Source organism: Coregonus clupeaformis, chromosome 5, assembly GCF_020615455.1.
Source record: "Coregonus clupeaformis isolate EN_2021a chromosome 5, ASM2061545v1, whole genome shotgun sequence".
Lineage (NCBI taxonomy): Eukaryota > Metazoa > Chordata > Actinopteri > Salmoniformes > Salmonidae > Coregonus > Coregonus clupeaformis.
Genome location: NC_059196.1, coordinates 24,385,239 through 24,409,558, shown reverse-complemented (window position 1 = coordinate 24,409,558; position 24,320 = coordinate 24,385,239). Strand labels below are relative to the sequence as shown.

Sequence of the window (24,320 nt, the reverse complement as noted above, 5' to 3'; positions counted from 1 at the left end):
TTATCAGGATATTTTCTGCCTGCAGGCTGCAATATTTTTATGTGTTGGCTTTATGTAGGCTATTTTTACATAGTTGGCAGTGGCAATAAAAGTTACTTTTAGATTTGTGTCATTTTCATTTAGATTAAGATTGTAGAATGTAGATTAACCACAGACAATACTTTTGAGATACAAAGACTATTATAAATTAAATGAAACTGTTTCACGAAAATGTGCATTTGAAAATTATAACTGACATGCAGGTTGGTAGAAATTGTAAGATAAATAGGCACATAGGGTGGCTATATATGGAAAAATACATGTTTTACAATTTTGACAAATCGATTTTATGTGCATTACACTTTCTAAAAACTGCCCTTCGAATCTGCTGGAGGTTAAGTCCATATATGACAGGGTTTAAGACAGGTGGTACAACAAGAAATTGTACAGCCATTGCATTACGCACATTTAGCGTAGTACTTACATTATTCCACCCTTGTAAATTGTCAAACAGGGTCACTGTGATGAAAATAACTATTGTTATTAAATGTGGCACACATGTCTGTGTGAACTTAATCCTTCCCTTAGCTGACTTTACACAAGTCCTTACAATCTGACAGTAAGAAAATACAATCAAAAGTATCTGTAAAACATGAACCACTATTACAAATTTGTTCAAATTCTGATTGATGGTAATGGGTAAACATGCATGTTTCAGTATAGACGGAATGTCACAGAAGATTTTATCAATGCGAGATCCACACAAAGGAAGTCTGACGGTTAAACTAACTGCAATGATTGCTATAAATAAAGGATAACACCAAGAAAATAAGATTAACTTTCTAACAGTTAAAGATGTCACAATGGTATGGTATAGTAGTGGTCTGCATATTGCCACATACCTGTCATAGGACATCACTGTTAGAGTAGAAAGGTCACACATGACAGATGTGTATATTACATAGGCTTGAGTCAAACATCCCCCATAAGATATCACCTGAACATCTGACTGAAGGTCCAGTAAGAACTTGGGGTAGAAACCAGCAGTTCCATACAATCCATTGACACATAGACTACACAGAAAGATATACATGGGCTCATGGAGACCTTTCTCCTGAATGATTGTTATGATCAGAGTCAGATTCACAGTGATGATGAGAAGGTATGTGATAAGAGACAAGATAAAATAGACCGATTTGTTGTTAAATGTCTCTTGTAAGCCAAAGAGATAAAAGAACTTGACTTGGGTTGAGTTCTCCATAGCTTTTGTTAGTTTTCTTCCTCTGGTCAATGCAGAAATTCTTAGTCCTTACAAGGGTTGAGTGTGTATGGATGTGATGAATTCAAGTGTGAATCATTTGATTCTGTGTAGGCTCAGAAACTTGTGTCCATGAAATGTCTTCTTGCTTGACAGAGGGATACTGCTCCAATAACTTGTCCTGCTAGCCTCTAAATATATCATAGTGTATGCTCACATGGGATTGTAGTTTCAGTGTCAACATGTAACCACTCCATAGAGATGGATCTATATTGAGTTTATGGCAAGCAACTCATTTGATTCTATTTACTCTATTTATGTATTAACCCAGCAAACAGGGGACGTCCTAAGGACATTCGGCAACGTTCCCATTAGGTCTCTTTAAGGCAGCGTTTGCCAAACTCTGTCCTGCATTTTTTGCCCTAGCACTACATAGCTAATCCAAATAATCAAAGCTTGATGATTAGTTGATTATTTGAATCAGCTGTGCTTGGGCAAAAACCAAAACATGCACCCCTTGGGGTCCCCAGGTCACAGTTTGGGAAATGCTGCTTTAAAGGTTTCAGCGAGACGTTATCCCACTGATGTTCTGAGGACATATTAGGAACATTAAAACATGACATTAACCTCAGGACCATAAGAGGGCGTTCAGCACAGATACCGGTTTGGTCGCAGTATAACGTTATGATAAGGTATACTGAACAAAAGTGTAAACACAACATGCAACAATTTGAAAGATTTTACTGAGTTACAGTTCATATAAGGAAATCAGTCAATTGAAATGAATTCATTAAGCCATAATCTATGGATTTCACATGAATTGGAATACAGATATGCATCTGTTGGTCACAGATACAGTACCTTAAAAAAAAGGTAGGGGTGTGGATCAGAAAACCAGTCAGTATCTGGTGTGACCACCATTTGCCTTATCCAGCGTGACACGTCCTTTGCATAGAGTTGATCAGGATGTTGATTGTGGAATGTGGAATGTTGTCCCACTCCTCTTCAATGGCTGTGCGAAGTTGCTGGATATTGGCGGGAACTGGAACACGCTGTCGTACACGTCGATCCAGATTATCCCAAACATGCTTAATGGGTGACATATCTGGTGAGTATGCAGACCATGGATGAACTGGGACATTTTCAGCTTCCAGAAATTGTGTACACATCCTTGCAACATGGGGCTGTGCATTATCATGCTAAAACAAGAGGTGATGGCGGCGGATGAATGGCACGACAATGGGCCTCAGGATCTCGTCACAGCATCTATGTGCATTCAAATTGCCATCAATAAAATGCAATTATGTTCGTTGTTCATAGCTTATGCCTGGCCATACTATAACCCCACCACCACCATGTTCACAACGTTGACATCAGCAAACCGCTGGCCCACACGACGCCATACACGTGGTATGCAGATGTGAGGTCGGTTGGACCTACATCCACATTTTCTAAAACAATGTTGGAGGCTGCTTATGGTAGAGAAATTAACATTCAATTATCTGGCAACAGCTCTTGTGGACATTCCTGCAGTCAGCATGCCAATTGCTCCCTCCCACAAAACTTGAGCCATCTGTGGCATTTTGTTGTGTGACAAAACTCCACATTTTAGAGTTGCCTTTTATTGTCCCCAGCACAGGATTCACATGTATACAGTGCCTTGCAAAAGTATTCATCCCCCTTGGCATTCTTCCTATTTTGTTGCATTACAACCTGTAATTTAAATGGATTTTTATTTGTATTTCATGTAATGGACATACAAAAAATATTCAAAATTCGTGAAGTGAAATGAAAAAAATTACTTCTTTCAAAAAATTCGAAGAAATCAATAACGGAAAAGTGGTGCGTGCATATGTATTCACCCCCTTTGCTATGAAGCCCCTAAATAAGATCTGGTGCAACCAATTACCTTCAGAAGTCAAATAATTAGTTAAATAAAGTCCAGTTGTGTGCAATCTCAGTGTCACATGATCTGTCACATGATCTTAGTATATATATACCTGTTCTGAAAGGCCCAAGAGTCTGCAACACCACTAAGCAAGGGGAACCACCAAGCAAGCGGCACAATGAAGATCAAGGAGCTCTCCAAACAGGTCAGGGACAAAGTTGTGGAGAAGTACAGATCAGGGTTTGGTTATAAAAAAATATCTGAAACTTTGAACATCCCACGGAGCACCATTAAATCCATTATTAAAAAATAGAAAGAATATGGCACCACAACAAACCTGCCAAGAGAGGGCCGCCCACCAAAACTCACGGACCAGGCAAGGAGGGCATTTATCAGAGAGGCAACAAAGAGACCAAAGATAACCATGAAGGAGCTACAAAGCTCCACAGCAGAGATTGGAGTATCTGTCCATAGGACCACTTTAAACCGTACACTCCACAGAGCTGGGCTTTACAGAAGAGTGGCCAGAAAAAAGCCATTGCTTAAAGAAAAAAATAAGCAAACACGTTTGGTGTTCGCCAAAAGGCATGTGGGAGACTCCCCAAACATATGGAATAAGGTACTCTGGTCAGATGAGACAAAAATTGAGCTTTTTGGCCATCAAGGAAAATGCTATGTCTGGCGCAAATCCAACACCTCTCATCACCCCGAGAACACCATCCCCACAGTGAAGCATGGTGGTGGCAGCATCATGCTGTGAGGATGTCTTTCATCGGCAGGGACTGGGAAATTGGTCAGAATTGATGGAATGATGGATGGCGCTAAATACAGGGAAATTCTTGAGGGAAACCTGTTTCAGTCTTCCAGAGATTTGAGACTGGGACGGAGGTTCACCTTCCAGGAGGACAATGACCCTAAGCATACTGCTAAATCAACACTCGAGTGGTTTAAGGGGAAACATTTAAATGTCTTGGAATGGCCTAGTCAAAGCCCAGACCTCAATCCAATTGAGAGTCTGTGGTATGACTTAAAGATTGCTGTACACCAACGGAACCCATCCAACTTGAAAGAGCTGGAGTAGTTTTGCCTTGAAGAATGGGCAAAAATCCCAGTGGCGAGATGTGCCAAGCTTATAGAGACCCCAAGAGACTTGCAGCTGTAATTGCTGCAAAAGGTGGCTCTACAAAGTATTGACTTTGGGGGGGTGAATAGTTATGCATGCTCAAGCTTTCTGTTTTTTTTGTCTTGTTTCTTGTTTGTTTCACCCCAAAAAATATTTTGCATCTTCTAAAGTGGTAGGTATGTTGTGTAAATCCAATGATACAAACCCCCCAAAAATCCATTTTAATTCCAGGTTGTAAGGCAACAAAATAGGAAAAATGCCAACTGTACGAGTTTTGTCAATTTATTAATCGTTTTTTGTTTGAAACTCTCCTGTCATTGTTGAGTAAGGACGCGCAGCTGATTACGCATATAGAAGAAGGACTAGTCTACCTGGCCTGCGTACAAATGTAGGCCTATAAATGTGCCATTTGGGGATGTCTGATAGTATTTCTGATTGTCTTAACTCTCCACCACTAATGAGCTGTGGAGCTTTTCAAAGAAATCTTTCTTACATTTACATTTACGTCATTTAGCAGACGCTCTTATCCAGAGCGACTTACAAATTGGTGCATTCAACTTATGATAGCCAGTGGGACAACCACTTTTTTTTTTATGGGAGGGGGGGTAGAAGGATTACTTTTATACTATTCCAGGTATTCCTTAAAGAGGTAGGGTTTCAAGTGTCTCCGTAAGGTGGTCAGTGACTCCGCTGTCCTGGCGTCGTAGGGGAGCTTGTCGTGGGTGTACTTGTATAAAAAGCAGAGATTGTGTTAAGACACTTTGTAGAACTTATGACTCTGTATTAACTTCTACCTGTAATTGCATTTATAAAGATATTTTATATATACTCAGAAGTCATTGTCTGTGTCATTTTCTAAAGCTTAAGGTTTGTTTAAGAATAAGAGAATATCAGCACTGTGCAAAGAATCCTCTACATTTTTGCGAGCTTGCCAGGAGTGAGTGACCACCCGCCGTTGGAGTGAGCGTCGACCCACTGTGCTACGCAACTAATTACTAAAGGTAAGCAGACGCCTGTTATATCTAAAGTCTGTAATTTGAACAAAGCACTGTGTGGTTTGTGACTCATTCTGACACGTAAGTGGCGCCTCACTCACAGTATGTTGTTCATTTAAGAGACGAAGCCTACATTGTGGTATATATTGATTTATTACTAAACTCTTAATAGATAAACCTGTTGGAAACTGACACAGACCACCTAGTTGATAGTTACGATGGTTAGGGTAATTTTTTACTCTGGAGTACTAGGACGGTAAATGAGATGTTTTTCCTAAGGGCGATAAACGTGAGGTTTGTCCCAGTTATTTATAGGACGGTAAACGAGATGTTTGTCGTAGATTGTGTGAGGGCCGGTAAAAAAGAGGTTTGTCCCAGTTTGTGTTGTATGTTGTTAGGGTAACTGTTCACTCCGGAGTGATAGGACGGTAAACAAGATGTTTGTCCTAGTTGTATTGTCTGTTGTATAAATTGTATATATGATTATGAGTGACTCATTGTTGATGGCTGCAATATATAGAGGAGGGGTGGTGGTGATGCAATAATTTAGCCAGTTAGCTTGGGAGCTTGATTGCCTTTGTGAGAATCAAGGAGAGGGGATATTAGGTAACATTGAAATTGGCGGTATGTATGGGCGAGAGCACGAATTATGTTTACAAATAGTCAAACTTTGTATAGCGCCGCATTTCAACAATAGCTACCTGGTGTAAATTTGAGGGTTCTGATGATACAACATGTTAAAGTGAATTGCAGTTAGTTTTGACTATTACGCTGATGGGATAGCTTTTTATGGGTTCTAGATTTATTTAAAAAACAATTTTATATTTTGACTGACTTAATGCAATATGTATACTTTCTCTTCCAGGAGAATGGAGATTTCATTATGTCTCATTGGAATATTTCACGAGTCTGTGGGCTTGGGGGAGCAGTTAATAAAATGTGTCAGTCTTATACAGTTGAAGTCGGAAGTTTACATACACTTAGGTTGGAGTCATTAAAACTCGTTTTTCACCACTCCACAAATTTCTTGTTAACAAACTATAGTTTTGGCAAGTCTGTTAGGACATCTACTTTGTGCATGACACAAGTAATTTTTCCAACAATTGTTTACAGACAGATTATTTCGTTTATAATTCACTCAATCACAATTCCAGTAGGTCAGAAGTTTACATACAGACTGTGCCTTTAAACAGCTTGGAAAATCCCAGATAATGATGTCATGGCTTTAGAAGCTTCTGATAGGCTAATTGACATCATTTGAATCAATTGGAGGTGTACCTGTGGATGTATTTCAAGGCCTCCTTCAAACTCAGTGCCTCTTTGCTTGACAAAAAAATTGTAGACCTCCACAAGTCTGGTTCATCCATTTCCAAACGCCTGAAGGTACCACGTTCATCTGTACAAACAATAGTATGCAAGTATAAACACCATGGGACCACGCAGCCATCATACCGCTCAGGAAGGAGACGCGTTCTGTCTCCTAGAGATTAACGTACTTTGGTGCGAAAAGTGCAAATCAATCCCAGAACTTTTTGGAGAAATGTCCTCTCGTCTGATGAAACAAAAATAGAACTGTTTGGCCAGAATGACCATTGTTATGTTTGGAGGAAAAAGGGGAATGCTTGCAAGCTGAATAACACTATCCCAACCGTGAAGCACGGGTTTGGCAGCATCATGCTGTGGGGGTGCTTTGCTACAGGAGGGACTGGTGCACTTCACAAAATAGGTGGCATCATGAGGAAGGAAAATTATGTGGCTATATTGAAGCAACATCTCAAGACATCAGTCAGGAAGTTAAAGCTTGGTCGCAAATGGGTCTTCCAAATGGACAATGACCCCAAGCATACTTCCAAAGTTGTGGCAAAATGGCTTAAGGACACCAAAGTCAAGGTATTGGAGTGGCCATCACAAAGCCCTGACCTCAATCCTATAGAACATTTGTGGGCAGAACTGAAGAAGCGTGTGCGAGCAAGGAGGCCTACAAACCTGACTCAGTTACACCAGCTCTGTCAAAATTCACCCAACAGTGGGAAGCTTGTGGAAGGCTACCCAAAACATTTGACCCAAGTTAAACAATTTAACGGCAATGCTACCAAATACTAATTGAGTGTATGTAAACTTCTGACCCACTGGGAATGAGATGAAAGAAATAAAAGCTGAAAGAAATCATTCTCTCTACTATTATTCTGACATTTCACATTCTTAAAATAAAGTGGTGATCCTAAGTGACCTAAGACAGGGAATTTTTACTAGGATTAAATGTCAGGAATTGTGAAAAACTGAGTTTAAATGTATTTGGCTAAGGTGTATGTAAACCTCCGACTTCAACTGTAAATAGGCCGTAAGAGGTAGCTACCAAATTAAATAATGCCTGGCCGTTTGTTTGTTTTTGCCCTACGTTTTACCACACACACCAGCACACACAACCCACCTTTTATTAATATTTGTTAGTTGGGTAGGGTCTTTAATTTAGTTTTTTGTTTGTTTTTCACGGGTTAGAAATTATATATCTTAAAGGGGCACACACATGGAATCTTCTGAAGTTTTTATTTTCTGAGTAGTATAAACACGTGATTTCTTTTGATAAGAGATATACTGAAAAACCCAATGTAATCCTGGTACACAAAATGTTTGAAATGTTTGACACTCACTTAGTGGGGTTGAATGACCTCTGACCTCTGTTCTGACTTTCTGGTGAGGTCTGATCACCCTCACTAGAAAGCGTCGAGACGTGTGAGATTTAAATGTAGAATGTAAACACTAATGATTAGGAAGAAGTTTATAATTTAGCAATAGTCCTATCTATGATTCGGAACATGACAAGGACAGAGAGAGAGAGCTAGCCCTGAATGAGGGACACCTGTCGCTAGTCAATTTTACTATTCCTTGAATTACCTTATGGGATACAATTAAGTTAAGATGTTATCAAGGGTTGTCATTCTAATTTGATTTGTTATTTTGATTTAACAGGTAGTGTTGTTTTGTTTTTTGGGCACAAGAATCACGATGTGAGTCATGTGTCCAAAGGGGGAATTACCTGTCCCCTGAGGCCTTTTGGTACATATGCAAATTGTATTAAGAATATGAGCAGTAGTAATTAATGTGTTATGGGTTAGATGGAATGTTTTATGTGAAAATGTATTTGTGGCTGGAGACTTTGTGTGCAGAGGAGGAAGATGGCCCCGCCACTGCGTAGCATTGTTTTATTTTGTGTCTGTCTGTGTCTGTGTGTCTTTGCAGCAGTGACTCTCAGCTTCCCTATTGGTACGCTGCCAGAAGGACACACTCCACAGACCGATGTTGATAAATTGAGAAAGATTCTGCCTGAGCCCGAGACCTAGTGACGGAAGAAGGTCCAGAGCCAAAGGGACCATACATTGTCACCCAGGCTACACCAATGGCTAAACGGATAGAGGGGAGCTCGGCCTGGTATCATCTAAACCACTGCACCAGAGTAACTTCAAGATCTTCCAGACCTTAAAGACACACATGACTTCCCCACCACTGATTTCTCTACCCTTGACTAGTCCCCCTAACAGAAATGGAGGTCTAAGTTGCTGATCCTGTGACTCTGCGGTGAAGTCGACAGTGTGATAAGGGGAGTATATTAGAAATTGGTATTAAGAATAATTGGTAAAAATAATAATTTGTCATATAGTCAATGTTTATATGGATTTCCTCAATCAGAAATTAACTCAACTAAACTGTTCTGATCTTTCCTCTCTTGAGGTGTCACACCCTGGCTCTGGGACTCATTATGTTGAGCCAGGGTGTGTTCATTCTATGTGTTTATTTCTAGGTTGGTAGTTCTGTTGTGTTTATTTCTAGGTTGGTCTGAGTGACTCCCAATCAGAGGCAACGAGTGTCAGCTGTTTGCTGGTTGTCTCTGATTGGGAGCCATATTTAACTGTCTGTGTTTCACTTTGGGTTTGTGGGTTTTTGTTCCTTGTCGGTCTTTGTCACCGTGGACTTCACGAGTCGTTTATTGTTTTGTGTAGTGTGCTTATTATCACTGACGGTAATAAAGTCAATCATGTTCGCTCAACACGCTGCGTATTGGTCTACTTCGCTTCAAGACGATCGTGACAGAAAAACCCACCATACCAAGACCAAGCAGCGTGTCCAGGAGCAGGCAGCCTGGACGTGCGAGCAGATCTTGGACGGGCAGGGGTCCTGGACCTGGGAGGAAATCCTGGCCGGGATGGATCGCCGGCCATGGAGTGAGACGGTGGAGGCGCGCCGTAGAGAGGAGCTACGGCGTGATCAGGGTCGTCGTCGGACGGTCGTGAGGCAACCCCAGAAAATTTTTAGGGGGGGGCACACGGCATGGACGACGGGGCTGACGGAGGAGAAAAGGGGGCGGATCCAGAAGGCCACCAGGCCAGGGGTACACCGCCCTGTACGTCCTGTGCGGATGCCTCACACAGAGTGTGTGAGGGTAGGCATTCAGCCAGGACGGGTGGTGGCCGCTATTCACTCCAGGCCTCCTATCCGTCTCCACAGCCCGGTTCGGCCTGTCCCTGCTCCACGCACCAAACCTACGGTGTGCGTCGACAGCCCAGCCCGGCCTGTCCCTGCTCCACGCACCAAGCCTACGGTGTGCGTCGCCAGCCCGGTCCGGCCTGTCCCTGCTCCACGCACCAAGCCTACGGTGTGCGTCGACAGCCCAGCCCGGCCTGTTCCTGCCACCCGCACCAAGCCTACGGTGTGCGTCGACAGCCCAGCCCGGCCTGTCCCTGCTCCACGCACCAAGCCTACGGTGTGCGTCGACAGCCCAGCCCGGCCTGTTCCTGCTCCACGCACCAAGCCTACGGTGTGCGTCGACAGCCCAGCCCGGCCTGTTCCTGCCACCCGCACCAAGCCTACGGTGTGCGTCGACAGCCCAGCCCGGCCTGTCCCTGCTCCACGCACTAAACCTACGGTGCGCGTCGCCAGCCCGGTCCGGCCTGTTCCTGCCACCCGCACCAAGTCTACGGTGCGCGTCGCCAGCCCGACCCGGCCTGTTCCTGCCACCCGCACCAAGTCTACGGTGCGCGTCGCCAGCCCGACCCGGCCTGTTCCTGCCACTCGCACCAAACCTACGGTGCGCGTCGCCAGCCCGGTCCGGCCTGTTCCTGCCACTCGCACTAAGCCAGGGGTGCGAGAAGTCAGCCTGGTAAGGCCCGTTCCTCCTCCACGCACCAAGCCAGGGGTGCGAGTCGACAGACTGGACCAGGGGCACTATGGGGGGTGTATTGGAGGGTGGTGGTCAAGGCCGGAGCCAGAACCACCGCCGAGGAGGTATGCCCGCCCAGCCCTCCCCTGTTTTGTTTAGTTGAGGCGCGGTCGCAGTCCGCGCCTTTAGGGGGGGGTACTGTCACACCCTGGCTCTGGGACTCATTATGTTGAGCCAGGGTGTGTTCATTCTATGTGTTTATTTCTAGGTTGGTAGTTCTGTTGTGTTTATTTCTAGGTTGGTCTGAGTGACTCCCAATCAGAGGCAACGAGTGTCAGCTGTTTGCTGGTTGTCTCTGATTGGGAGCCATATTTAACTGTCTGTGTTTCACTTTGGGTTTGTGGGTTTTTGTTCCTTGTCGGTCTTTGTCACCGTGGACTTCACGAGTCGTTTATTGTTTTGTGTAGTGTGCTTATTATCACTGACGGTAATAAAGTCAATCATGTTCGCTCAACACGCTGCGTATTGGTCTACTTCGCTTCAAGACGATCGTGACATGAGGTTACTACAGATGTTGTCTTGATGCATAGCAGGGATAATTCGGTGGAGAACGGTGTGAACCTCAAAACCCCCTCCTCTAACCGGCTGAAGAATAGCGACAAAGGCGTTCAATACGGCCCTGTCCAGCACCACTTCTACCAGCAACCGGTGTACAGCATCCAATCGAAGCTATCAACTGCCTTTTCTCTCATGCTTTTCTCTCGGGAGTGTGACAGGAGTCCACGTGGAGTGAGCATGGAGAGTGATCCGTTCCAAAACATCTCTCATGTTGCTGGTATACTGGTTGGCAAATGGACAAGACAGAATGGGCAGTAGAGGTGGTGGAGGCTCAGGTGAGACATTGAAATTGGAACATTATCATGGGCCATCCATTTTGAACTATGAAGCTATCTGAAGAACATAATGAAGAGACGCCAGAAGATTGAGTGCCGGGGAAGGAAGAGGTTGATTGAGGAGGTCTACACACTGCTACATTTATAGTGATTTAGACTACGAATGCATTGATATACTGATCTGTGGTTATTCTCCTGATGAGGAAGTTCATACTAGAATTATGGATAATTATATTGTATGTTAATATAAATGTACTTTCCCGCCAGTGTCTGTGTGTGTCACGCCCTGGCTCTGGGGACACTTGTATGTTGAGCCAGGGTGTGTAAGTTCTATGTGTTTTGTTCTATGGTGTATTCTATGGGTGCTGTTTCTATGTTGGCCAGAGTGGCTCCCAATCAGAGGCAACGAGTGTCAGCTGTTGCTGGTTGTCTCTGATTGGGAGCCATATTTAAACTGTCTGTTTTACCGTTGGTTTTGTGGGATCTTGTTTCTAGTTGGTTTGTGTTAGACCGTGAACTGTCACGTTATCGTTTTGTTTATTTTGTCTTATATCGCTAAATAAAGAGAATGTTTGCCTGCAACGCTGCGCCTTGGTCCTCCTCTGTTCCCGACGAGCGTGACAGTGTGCTAAGTTGAGGGTTTTAACTTTTAGTGATAGGACCAATGAATCACTAAGAATTGTCATTCTAAATTAGCTTTGGATAATTCATTTTGTTTTGATTATGATTTGTAAACTGACTGATTGATTTGAGTAAGTTATTAGTATGTTAATAACTAAAGATGTTGACACTTATTTATTTATTTTAATTTCACCTTTATTTAACCAGGTAATCTAGTTGAGAACAAGTTCTCGTTTACAACTGCGACCTGGCCAAGATAAAGCAAAGCAGTGCGGAAAAAACAACACAGAGTTACATATGGAATAAACAAAACGTACAGTCAATAACACAACAGAAAATCTATATACAGTGTGTAAATGTAGTAAGTTATGGAGGTAAGGCAATAAATAGGCCATAGTGCAAAATAATTGCACATTTAATTTAGTATTAACACTGGAGTGATAGATGGTGCAAAATAAATAACAATGTAAATAACAATATGGGGATGAGGTAGTTGGGTCGGCTAATTACAGATGGGCCGTGTAAAGGTGCAGTGATCGGTAAGCTGCTCTGACAACTGATGCTTAAAGATAGTGAGGGAGATAAGTGTCTCCAGCTTCAGAGATTTTTGCAGTTAGTTCCAGTCATTTACAGCAGAGAACTGGAAGGAATGGTGACCAAAGGAGGTGTTGGCTTTGGGGATGACCAGTGAGATATACCTGCTGGAACGCATACTACGGGTGGGTGTTGCTATGGTGACCAATGAGCTAAGATAAGGCAGGGATTTGCCAGGAAGGGATTTATAGATGACCTGGAGCCAGTGGGTTTGGCGACGAATATGTAGTGAGGGCAGCCAACGAGAGCGTACAGGTCACAATGGTGGGTAGTATATGGGGCTTTGGTGACAAAACGGATGGCACTGTGTTAGACTACATCCAATTTGTTGAGTAGAATGTTGGAAGCTATTTTGTAAATGACATCGCCAAAGTCAAGGATCGGTAGGATAGTCAGTTTTACGAGGGCACGTTTAGCAGCATGAGTGAAGGAGGCTTTGTTGCGAAATAGGAAGCCGATTCTAGATTTAACTTTGGATTGGAGATGCTTAATGTGAGTCTGGAAGGAGAGTTTACAGTCTAACCAGACACCTAGGTATTTGTAGTTGTCCACATATTCTAAGTCAGAGACGACCGAGAGTAGTGATTCTAGTCGGGCAGGAGGGTGCAAGCAGCGTTCGATTGAAGAGCATGCATTTAGTTTTACTAGCGTTTAAGAGCAGTTGGAGGCCACGGAAGGAGTGTTGTATGGCATTGAAGTTCGTTTGGAGGTTTGTTAACACAGTGTCCAATAAAGGGCCAGATGTATACAAAATGGTGTCGTCTGCGTAGAGGTGGATCTGAGAGTCACCAGCAGCAAGAGCGACATCATTGATATACACAGAGAATAGAGTCGGCCCGAGAATTGAACCCTGTGGCACCCCCATAGAGACTGTCAGAGGTCCAGACAACAGGCCCTCCGATTTGACACACTGAACTCTGTTGTTGTTGGTGAACCAAGCTAGGCAGTCATTTGAGAAACCAAGGCTATTTAGTCTGCCAATAAGAATGCAGTGATTGACAGAGTCAAACTTCGTACGGTGGGATTCTAAATGGTCGGTGATCTGTTTGTTAACTTGGCTTTCAAATACTTTCGAAAGGCAGGGGCAGGATGGATATAGGTCTTTAACAGTTTGGATCTAGAGTGTCACCCCCTTTGAAGAGGGGGATGACCGCGGCAGCTTTCCAATCTCTGGGGATCTCAGACGATACAAAAGAGAGTTTGAACAGGCTGGTGATAGGGGTTGCGACAATTTCGGCTGCTAATTTTAGAAAGAAAGGGTCCAGATTGTCTAGCCCAGCTGATTTGTAGGGGTCCAGAATTTGCAGCTCTTTCAGAACATCAGCTATCTGAATTTGGGTGAAGGAGAAGCGGGGCGGGGGGCAAGTTGCAGCGGAGGGTGCAGAGCTGGTGGCCGAGGTAGGGGTAGCCAGGTGGAACGCATGGCCAGCCGTAGCAAATTGCTTGTTGAAATTTTCGATTATCGTACATTTATCGGTAGTGACAGTGTTTCCTAGTCTCAGTGCTGTGGGCAGCTGGGAGGAGGTGCTCTTATTCTCCATGGACTTTACAGTGTCCCAAAACTTTTTGGAGTTAGTGCTACAGGATGCAAATTTCTGTTTGAAAAAGTTAGCCTTTGCTTTCCTAACTGATTGTGTATATTGGTTCCTGACTTCCCTGAAAAGTTGCATATCGCGGGGGCTGTTCGATGCTAATGCCGTACGTCACAGGATGTTTTTGTGCTGGTCAAGGGCAGTCAAGTCTGGGGTGAACCACGGGCTATATCTGTTCTTAGTTCTGAATTTTTTGAATGGGGCATGCTTATATAAGATGGAGAGGAAAGCACTTTTAAAGAACAACCAGGCATCCTCTATTGACGGAATGAGGTCAATATCCATCCAGGATACCCGGGCCACGTCAATTAGAAAGGCTTGCTCGCTGAAGTGTTTTAGGGAGCGTTTGACAGTGATGAGGGGTGGTCGTTTGACCGCGGACCCATTACGGACGCAGGCATTGAGGCAGTGATTGCTGAGATCCTGGTTGAAGACAGCGGAGGTATATTTAGAGGGTAAATTAGTCAGGATGATATTTATGGGGGTGTCCATGTTAACGGATTTAGGGTTGTACCTGGTAGGTTCCTTGATAATCTGTGTGAGATTGAGGTAATCCAGTTTAGATTGTAGGACGGCCGGGGTGTTAAGCATATCCAAGTTTAGGTCACCAAGCAATACGAACTCTGAGGATAGATGGGGGGCAATCAATTCACACATGGTGTTCAGGGCACAGCTGCGGACTGAGGGGGGTCTGTAGCAAGTGGCAACAGTGAGAGACAAGGCATACTGACATGGGAGATAGGCAGAAAGCAGTCACAGGTGTTATTCGAGAGAGCTAAGACAACAGCTGGTAATGGCGACGAAAGTTTGAGCTGAGGCTAAACAGATCAACAGGATGGGGTACCGTATAAAGGAACAGTCCAGCAGGCATCAGCTGTGTAGCTGAGTGATCATAAGGTCCAGTGAACAGCAATAAGTAAGTCCGGGAGCAGTTCAGTGGCTGCTACGCTACAGGCACGGCTGTTGATTGCGTGTGCTAGCGGGCCGGGGCTAGCAGATGGATCTTCGTGGTCGTCGCAACGGGAAGCCTGTTGGAAACACATCAGACGATTACGTCGGCAGACCAGTCGTGATGGATCGGCGGGGCTCCGTGTCAACACTAGGAGGTCCCGTCCGGTTGACAGAGAGGTAGATAGCCGGGAGATGGGCCTGGCACGAGGCTAGCTCAAGGCTAACTGGGGTTAGCTTCAGGACAGTGGTGATTAGTGGTGATTAGCCAACAACGACAACAGCCATTCGGTTGCAGCTAGCTAGTTGCGATGATCCGGTGTTGATGGTCCAGTGATTCAGTGATTCCGGTAGAAAATCCGATATGCTCTGGCTCGATAGCGCGATGTGCAGACTGTGCAGACTGGCCGATAATTGTCCAGGCTAGAGCTGGCTGGTAGGTAGTGCAGGCCACGGCCACGGACAATAGTGCAGACCGCTAACGGTGGCTAATAGCAAGTAGCTAGTTAGCTGGCTAGCTGGCTAGTTTCAGCCAGAGGTTCTGGATAAAAATGTATGAAGAAATAATAGAATCCGTTCCACATTGGGTGTGGCGGGTTGCAGGAAAGTATATTTATGTAAAGGATGGAAAGTGAGATTCAGAAATATACAGTGAGGGAAAAAAGTACTTGATCCCCTGCTGATTTTGTACGTTTGCCCACTGACAAAGAAATGATCAGTCTATAATTTTAATGGTAGGTTTATTTGAACAGTGAGAGACAGAATAACAACAACAACATCCATAAAAACGCATGTCAAAAATTTTATAAATTGATTTGCATTTTAATGAGGGAAATAAGTATTTGACCCCGTCTCAATCAGAAAGATTTTTGGCTCCCAGGTGTCTTTTATACAGGTAATGAGCTGAGATTAGGAGCTCACTCTTAAAGGGAGTGCTCCTAATCTCAGTTTGTTACCTGTATAAAAGACACCTGTCCACAGAAGCAATCAATCAATCAGATACCAAACTCTCCACCATGGCCAAGACCAAAGAGCTCTCCAAGGATGTCAGGGACAAGATTGTAGACCTACACAAGGCTGGAATGGGCTACAAGACCATCGCCAAGCAGCTTGGTTAGAAGGTGACAACAGTTGGTGCGATTATTCGCAAATGGAAGAAACACAAAATAACTGTCAATCTACCTTGGCCTGGGGCTCCATGCAAGATCTCACCTCGTAGAGTTGCAATGATCATGAGAACGGTGAGGAATCAGCCCAGAACTACACGGGAGGATCTTGTCAATGATCTCAAGGCAGCTGGGACCATAGTCAACAAGAAAACAATTGGTAACACATTACGCCGTGAAGGACTGAAATCCTGCAGCACACGCAAGGTCCCCCTGCTCAAGAAAGCACATATACAGGCCCGTCTGAAGCTTGCCAATGAACATCTGAATGATTCAGAGGAGAACTGGGTGAAATTGTTGTGGTCAGATGATACCAAAATCGAGCTCTTTGGCATCAACTCAACTCGCCGTGTTTGGAGGAGGAGGAATGCTGCCTATGACCCCAAGAACACCACCCCCACCGTCAAACATGGAGGTGGAAACATTATGCTTTGGGGGTGTTTTTCTGATAAGGGAACAGGACAACTTCACTGCATCAAAAGGACAATGAACCGTCAGATTTTGGGTGAGAACCTCCTTCCCTCAGCCAGGGCATTGAAAATGGGTCGTGGATGGGTATTCCAGCATGACAATGACCCAAAACACACGGCCAAGGCAACAAAGGAGTGGCTCAAGAAGTAGAACATTAAGATCCTGAAGTGGCCTAGCCAGTCTCCAGACCTTAATCCCATAGAAGATCTGTGGAGGGAGCTGAAGGTTCGAGTTGCCAAACGTCAGCCTCGAAACCTTAATGACTTGGGGAAGATCTGCAAAGAGGAGTGGGACAAAATCCCTCCTGAGATGTGTGCAAACCTGGTGGCCAACTACAAGAAACGTCTGACCTCTGTGATTGCCAACAAGGGTTTTGCCACCAAGTACTAAGTCATGTCAAATACTTATTTCCCTCATTAAAATGCAAATCAATTTATAAAAAATTTTACATGCGTTTTTCTGGATTTTGTAAAAAAAAAAAAAAAGCCTAGATTTTGTTGAGACTTTAGAAGTCTCAAAGAGGGGAATGTTGGGGAATGCACTTATTTGCCTGAATTGTTTAATATTAATAGTTAACAATTAATATGCTTAACAATAGTAGAGACATTTCTTTAGTTCAAATTCTGTGCTTCTGAGAAAGGATGGTCCCCTCTAGCTCCCTGCAGCTGGTCTGGCTATGTCAAGGACATGGGATGGAGATAAAACTTCAGGAACAGATAGACCTGTATAGACCTGTATTGTTTCTCGTTGCGTCCGAGGGGGGGCATACTTGTATAAAAAGCAGAGATTGTTTTAAGACACTTTGTAGTGTGAGGAGCCATCCAAATCCTGTGTGACTCTGTATTAACTTCTACCTGCAATTGCATAACTAAAGATCTTTTATATATACTCAGAAGTCGTTGTCTGTGTCATTTTCTAAAGCTTAAGGTTTGTTTAAGAATAAGAGAATATCAGTACTGTGCAAAGAATCCTCTACACTCTCTCCCTTTTGATAATCACTTGGCATGAAAGGGAATAATGTAATTCTCTGATCCAGTGGAAACGTCATAAAATACCTGACCCAGTTGATAGTAGATACAATGTTTAGAGTTCAATGCAGACAGGCCTTGCATAGCCAATGTGATTTATATGATATTTATTTTTTATCAGGATATTTTCAGCCTGCAGGCTGCAATGTTTTTATGTGTTGGCTTTATGTAGGCTATTTTTACATAGTTGGCAGTGGCAATAAAAGTTACTTTTAGATTTGTGTCATTTTCATTTAGGTTAAGATTGTAAAATGTAGATCAACCACAGACAATGATTTTGAGATATAAAGACTATTATAAATTAAATGAAACTGTTCCAGGAAAATGTGCATATGAAAATCATAACTGACACGCAGATTGGTAGAAATGGTAAGATAAATTGGCACATAGGGTGTCTATATATGGAAAAATACATGTTTATAAATGTTGACAAATCGATCGGTCGAAAGAAAATACTTTGCTTGGTCGACCAAGAATTGTTTTGGTCGGGTACAGCACTAGTAGAAATGCAGGAAATTAGCATTAGATGCCCAAATAAATGTAGGGAGGACCCCCAGACCCCCTGCCAGATTATGTCCCCCCCCCCTCCTCACTTCTAAAACCAAAGTTGCGCCCCTGGCTATAGGTATCAAAAAATGAGGAGCCATTTAACCTTGCAACAGTTTTGGCTGAATTTACCTTTATTTTTGTTGACTTCTTTCAGGATGTGTCCCTGTTGTGTAAAATCATGTAACTAACGTCTCATATCAATGATTTTATGTGCATTACACATTCTAAAAAATGCCTTTCGAATCTGCTGGAGGTTAAGTCCATATATGACAGGGTTTAACACAGGTGGTATTACAAGGAATTGTACAGCCATTGCATTACGCATATTTAGCGTAGTACTTACATTATTCCACCCTTGCAAGGTGTCAAACAGGGTCACTGTGATGAAAATAACTATTGTTATTAAATGTGGCACACATGTCTGTGTGAACTTAATCCTTCCCTTAGCTGACTTTACACAAGTCCTTACAATCTGACAGTAAGAAAATACAGTCAAAAGTATCTGTAAAACATTAACCACTATTACAAATTTGTTCAAATTCTGATTGATGGTAATGGGTAAACATGCATGTTTCAGTATAGACGGGATGTCACAGAAGATTTTATCAATGCGAGATCCACACAAAGGAATTCTGACGGCTACAATAACTGCTATGAGTGCTATAAATAAAGGATAACACCAAGAAAATAAGAGTAACTTTCTAACAGTTAAAGGTGTCACAATGTTATGGTATAGTAGTGGTCTGCATATTGCCACATACCTGTCGTAAGACATCACTGTTAGAGTAGAAATTTCACACATGACAGATGTGTATATTACATAGGCTTGAGTAAAACATCCACCATAAGATATCACCTGAACATCTGACTGAAGGTCCAGTAAAAACTTGGGGTAGAAACCAGCAGTTCCATACAATCCATTGACACATAGACTACATAGAAAGATATACATGGGCTCATGGAGGCCTTTCTCCTGAATGATTGTTATGATCAGAGTCAGATTCAAAGTGATGATGAGAAGGTATGTGATAAGAGACAAGATAAAATAGACCGATTTGTTGTTAAATGTCTCTTGTAAGCCAAAGAAATAAAAGAACTTGACTTGGGTTGAGTTCTCCATAGCTTTTGTTAATTTTCTTCCTCTGGTCAATGCAACAATTCTTAGTCCTTACAAGGCTTGAGTGTGTATTGATGTGAATGAATGCAAGTGTGAATCATTTGATTCTGTGTAGGCTCAGACTAAACACAATAGTTTTAACAAAGCAAATTCACATCATCCTTCAAACTCTTATTCCATTTTTTTTATTTTTTATATCCCGATAATATCTGTACATTGTCAGACTTCTGAGGTGTGAAAGAAATGAAGAAACTTGTGTCCATGAAATGTCTTCTTGCTTGAGAGAGGGATACAGCTCCAATAACTTGTCCTGCTAGCCTCTAAATATATCATAGTGTATGCTCACATGGGATTGTAGTTTCAGTGTCAACATGTAACCACTCCATAGAGATGGATCTATATTGAGTTTATAACAAGCAACTCATTTGATTCTATTTACTCTATTTATCTATTAACCCAGCAAACAGGGTACGTCCTAAGGACATGCGGCAACGTTCCCATTAGGTCCCTTTAAGGCAGCGTTTGCCAAACTCTGTCCTGGGTACCCGAAGGGGTGCACATGCAGTTTTTTTTGCCCTAGCACTAATTAGCTGAATCAAATAATTAACGCATGATGATTAGTTGATTATTTGAATCAGCTGTGTAGTGCTAGGGCAAAAACCAAAATGTGCCCCCCTTGGGGTCCCCAGGTCAAAGTTTGGGAAATGCTGCTTTAAGGGTTTCAGCAAGACGTTATCCCACTGATGACTTTGTTCAACAGTCAGAACTTTGTAGGAACAGTAAAACATTACATTAATCTCGGGACCATAAGAGGGCGTTCAGTACAGATACCGGTTTGGTCACAGTATAACGTTATGATAAGGTAAACGGAACAAAAATGTAAACGTAACACGCAACAATTTTAAAGATTTGACTGAGTTACAGTTCATATAAGGAAATCAGTCAATTGAAATGAATGAATTAAGCCATAATCTATGGATTTCACATGAATTGGAATACAGATATGCATCTGTTGGTCACAGATACAGTACCTTAAAAAAAAGGTAGGGGTGTGGATCAGAAAACCAGACAGTATCTGGTGTGACCACCATTTGCCTTATCCAGCGTGACACGTCCTTTGCATAGAGTTGATCAGGATGTTGATTGTGGAATGTGGAATGTTGTCCCACTCCTCTTCAATGGCTGTGCGAAGTTGCTGGATATTGGCGGGAACTGGAACACGCTGTCGTACACGTCGATCCTGATTATTCCAAACATGCTCAATATGTGACATGTTTGGTGAGTATGCAGACCATGGAAGAACTGGGACATTTTCAGCTTCCAGAAATTGTGTACAGATCCTTGCGACATGGGGCTGTGCATTATCATGCTAAAACTTGAGGTGATGGCAGCGGATGAATGGCACGACAATGGGCCTCAGGATCTCGTCACTGTATCTCTGTGCATTCAAATTGCCATCGATAAAATGCAATTGTGTTTGTTGTCCGTAGTTTATGCCTGCCCATACCATAACCCCACCACCACCATGTTCACAACGTTGACATCAGCAAACCGCTCGCCCACACGATGCCATACACGTGGTCTGCAGATGTGAGGTCGGTTGGACCTACATCCAAATTCTCTAAAACTACGTTGGAGGCTGCTTATGGTAGAGAAATTAACATTAAATTATCTGGCAACAGCTCTGGTGGAAATTCCTGCAGTCAGCATGCCAATTGCTAGCTCCCTCAAAACTTGAGACATCTGTGGCATTTTGTTGTGTGACAAAACTGCACATTTTAGAGTGGCCTTTTATTGTCCCCATCACAAGATGCAAATGTATAATTATCATGCTGTTTAATCAGCTTCTTGATATGCCACACCTGTCAGGTGGATGGATTATCTTTGCAAATGCTCCCTAACAGGGATGTAAACAAATTTGTGCACCAAATTTGAGAAAGTAAACTTTTTGTGCATATGGAAAATTTCGGGGATCTTTTATTTCCTCTCAACATTTACATGCGTTTATATTTTTGTTCCGTGTATTTTGATGTCCATTAGGGAACATTATGAAAAGGTTCCTATTTGTGTCGGACGTTATCCATGAGACATTCAATGACCACAAGGAAATGTTTCTTGATGGTCAAAGGGATGTCACATGATGGTACTTTTTAGGATGTTCTCAGGACTTCATTTTACTAGTCTTCAGAACGTAACAAGATGGTCCCAAGGGAACGTTCTCTGGGGAACCTTTGTCTTGTTCCATGTAAGTTACTAGGACGTCACCGAGGACTATGTCAGGACCTTTTTAGGACGTTCTTAATACTTTTATTTTCCTAGTCATTAGGACGTGATGGTCCCAAGGGAACATCCCTGCAAACAAAAATAAGTTGTTAGGATGTCCCTGGAATGTCACGAAATGGTCTTCTAAAGTGTCAAACGTTGTGTCATGGGCTCTTGGAGGTTTTGTCTAGTTCCCCGTTTGTCCAGGGGACGTTTTTAGGACATTCTTGGGATGTTGTGAAATGGTCCCGTGGAGGTTTCTTTCTAGTTCCCGGATTGTCCCAAGGACGTCTCCAATGACTTTTTCAGGACGTTCTTTGGAAGTTGTGTCATGGTCCCGTTCAGGTTTTTGCCACGAGATGGTCCCAGCTGTCCCAAACCAATATAACTAAAATAATTAAATGCTATGGGGGTTTTAAGGTAAGTGGTATGCTGTTCAGCTAAAATAATGTACACATCTTTAATCAGTGACAATATGATTACATTTCACATGATTACTTTTCATTATGACCCCACCTGGGATTTGAATTCACAATCTCTGAATTTGGGGTATACTGATCTTTATATACATCTCTGCACAGCAAAAGAGTGACATCTGCACTGCCATTTTAGTTATCAGTTAATCTGACTATTCTCTCATCATTGACTTCATTTACTTATTTCAGCTAAAATGGTTTGGGTTTTCAGTATAGTTGTTGGTGGGGCATATTATTCGTTTTTAAGTATAATAAGTGTAATAGTTTTTCATGACTGATTTTTTAACAGATCTGAGATTGACTTTGAAGTGGAAAGTGTAGGATTACAAGTGAAATCAGTCATTGACATTGGCATAGCAGGAATATTGCAATGCTATGAATGAAGAGGTTGTGAGTTCAAATCCCAGGTGAGGACATGTTTGTAATAATTACTGTATAAATGAACATGTACAGTATGTCAAATACATAAGTTGAAAACATTATATGGTAAAAGCACTGTGTGTGGGTGCGTTTCCCTAACATTGCCAAAAGACAAAGAGCTGTGAATGGATCAGTGGTTCACAAATCAGGGACTTGATGGGCTTGGCAACAGTAGAAAGGGGTGATGTGTAATGAAACTAGGGTATGCATGCCCTGGGTATAATATTTTTTGGGGGATGGGGTGGAGAACATTTCTTTCATCAAGTGACGTCCCCGGGAATAACTGGGAACTAGACAAAAGATCCAGGGGACCATGACACAATGTCCCAAGAATGTCCTAAAAACGCAGTGGCGAACTGTGACTATTGAACCTAGGCCTTCAGCGGGAACAAAGATCTTTCAAAGCCTACGTTGTATCAAACCAAAAGATCTAGAAAAATAACAGACAACATAGCATCACTTAATGCGCTGAAATCCGAAGGGGCTGGCCAGCAGAGATAGGTGGGATGGGATGAGGGAAACCGAGGGTTGGAATCTGGAACTGGAGATGAGTGAGAGTGAAGATGCTGAGTGAGGGGTAAAATTGGGCCTCAGGATAATTAAATTACATAAAAAAATAAAAAAAAGACACTAAAAAGGAAGGTTGTTACATCCAATGCCTGGGCTGTTTGCTCCTGTGGGTCGCTCTGGATGGGCGCATCTGCTAGATGACTAAAATGTAATGTAAATGTTGAGAAGCTTCACTCCAGGTGGATTGTACGTTTAAAAGTCAATAAAAACGATTGAAAAAAGAATAATTGCAACATCATCCACCTTGAAGTTGATAACAATTGCTGCTGCAGTTGTCATCGCCATCGTCACAGTATTAAAACACATGCTAGCTACTATTGTGGGAAGATTACCGCTTGCTATTGCCACTTGTTTTTTTTGTTCTGTTTCCACCCATTCCAAGTCAAAATGTTGTTGGTTCAGTCCACTCTCACTCCACAATTCTGCTCTAATACAGTTGAATGGCAGGGAAAGGGGATACCTAGTCAGTTGCACAACTGAACGCATTCAACCAAATTGTGTCTCCCATTTAACCCAACCCCTCTTACTCTACGTCATAAAAATTATTGAAAAGATTAATTAGAAATTAAAACGAAATCAAAAAAGTAATTGGGGAAGCCCCCGGAATAAACCGGGAACTCCACAAAACCTCCAGTGGAGCATGACACAACCTCCTTGTCAAGGCGTGCTGTAGGTGCAGTGGCGGAATCAAATGCAGGACGCAGACGGATAATCCAATAGACTTGTATTGAGCCGAAACACGGCAAACGGACAACACTTGCCCGAAGGCGAAATACGCACGAAGGCGAAATGGAAACAAAACAGCGCACAAACAGGTGCGAAAACTCCAGCGCAGTGGAGAGAAGCTCAACCGAGCGAAAACACGTCTGACACAAAACAATAATACACAACACCTGACACACACAACGGGACTTAAATAGGACACTAATGACACTAACTGAAAACAGGTGTGACAACACTCAGACAAAAGCAAACGAACATGAAACATACAACGGTGGCAGCTAGTACTCCGGAGACAACGAACGCCGAAGCCTGCCCGAACAAGGGAGAGAGGCAGCCTCGGCCGAAACCGTGACAGTACCCCCCCCTTGACGCGCGGCTCCAGACGTGCGCTGACTCCGGCCTCGGGGACGACCCGGAGGACGCGGAGCCGGGCGCGTCGGGTGCCCACGATGGAATTCCGTCAGGAGAGACGGGTCCAAAATGTCTCTCCTC

General features: G+C 43.0%; 2 protein-coding genes across 2 annotated transcripts; both read right to left on the bottom strand.

Annotated features, from left to right (window-relative positions):
- Positions 1-304: 304 nt before the first annotated feature.
- LOC121557398 (olfactory receptor 6N1-like) lies at positions 305-1,240 on the bottom strand. Its single transcript, XM_041871107.1, has one exon. The coding sequence runs from the start codon at positions 1,238-1,240 to the stop codon at positions 305-307; it is 936 nt and encodes a 311-aa protein (XP_041727041.1).
- A 17,204-nt stretch (positions 1,241-18,444) lies between these two features.
- On the bottom strand, positions 18,445-19,380 carry LOC121557414 (olfactory receptor 142-like). The gene has a single exon (XM_045211506.1). The coding sequence runs from the start codon at positions 19,378-19,380 to the stop codon at positions 18,445-18,447; it is 936 nt and encodes a 311-aa protein (XP_045067441.1).
- Positions 19,381-24,320: the final 4,940 nt, after the last annotated feature.

Coding starts and splice junctions, on each gene's coding strand:
- LOC121557398 (XM_041871107.1), bottom strand. CDS start 1,240: ATGGAGAACTCAACCCAAGTCAAGTTCTTTTATCTCTTTGGCTTACAA.
- LOC121557414 (XM_045211506.1), bottom strand. CDS start 19,380: ATGGAGAACTCAACCCAAGTCAAGTTCTTTTATTTCTTTGGCTTACAA.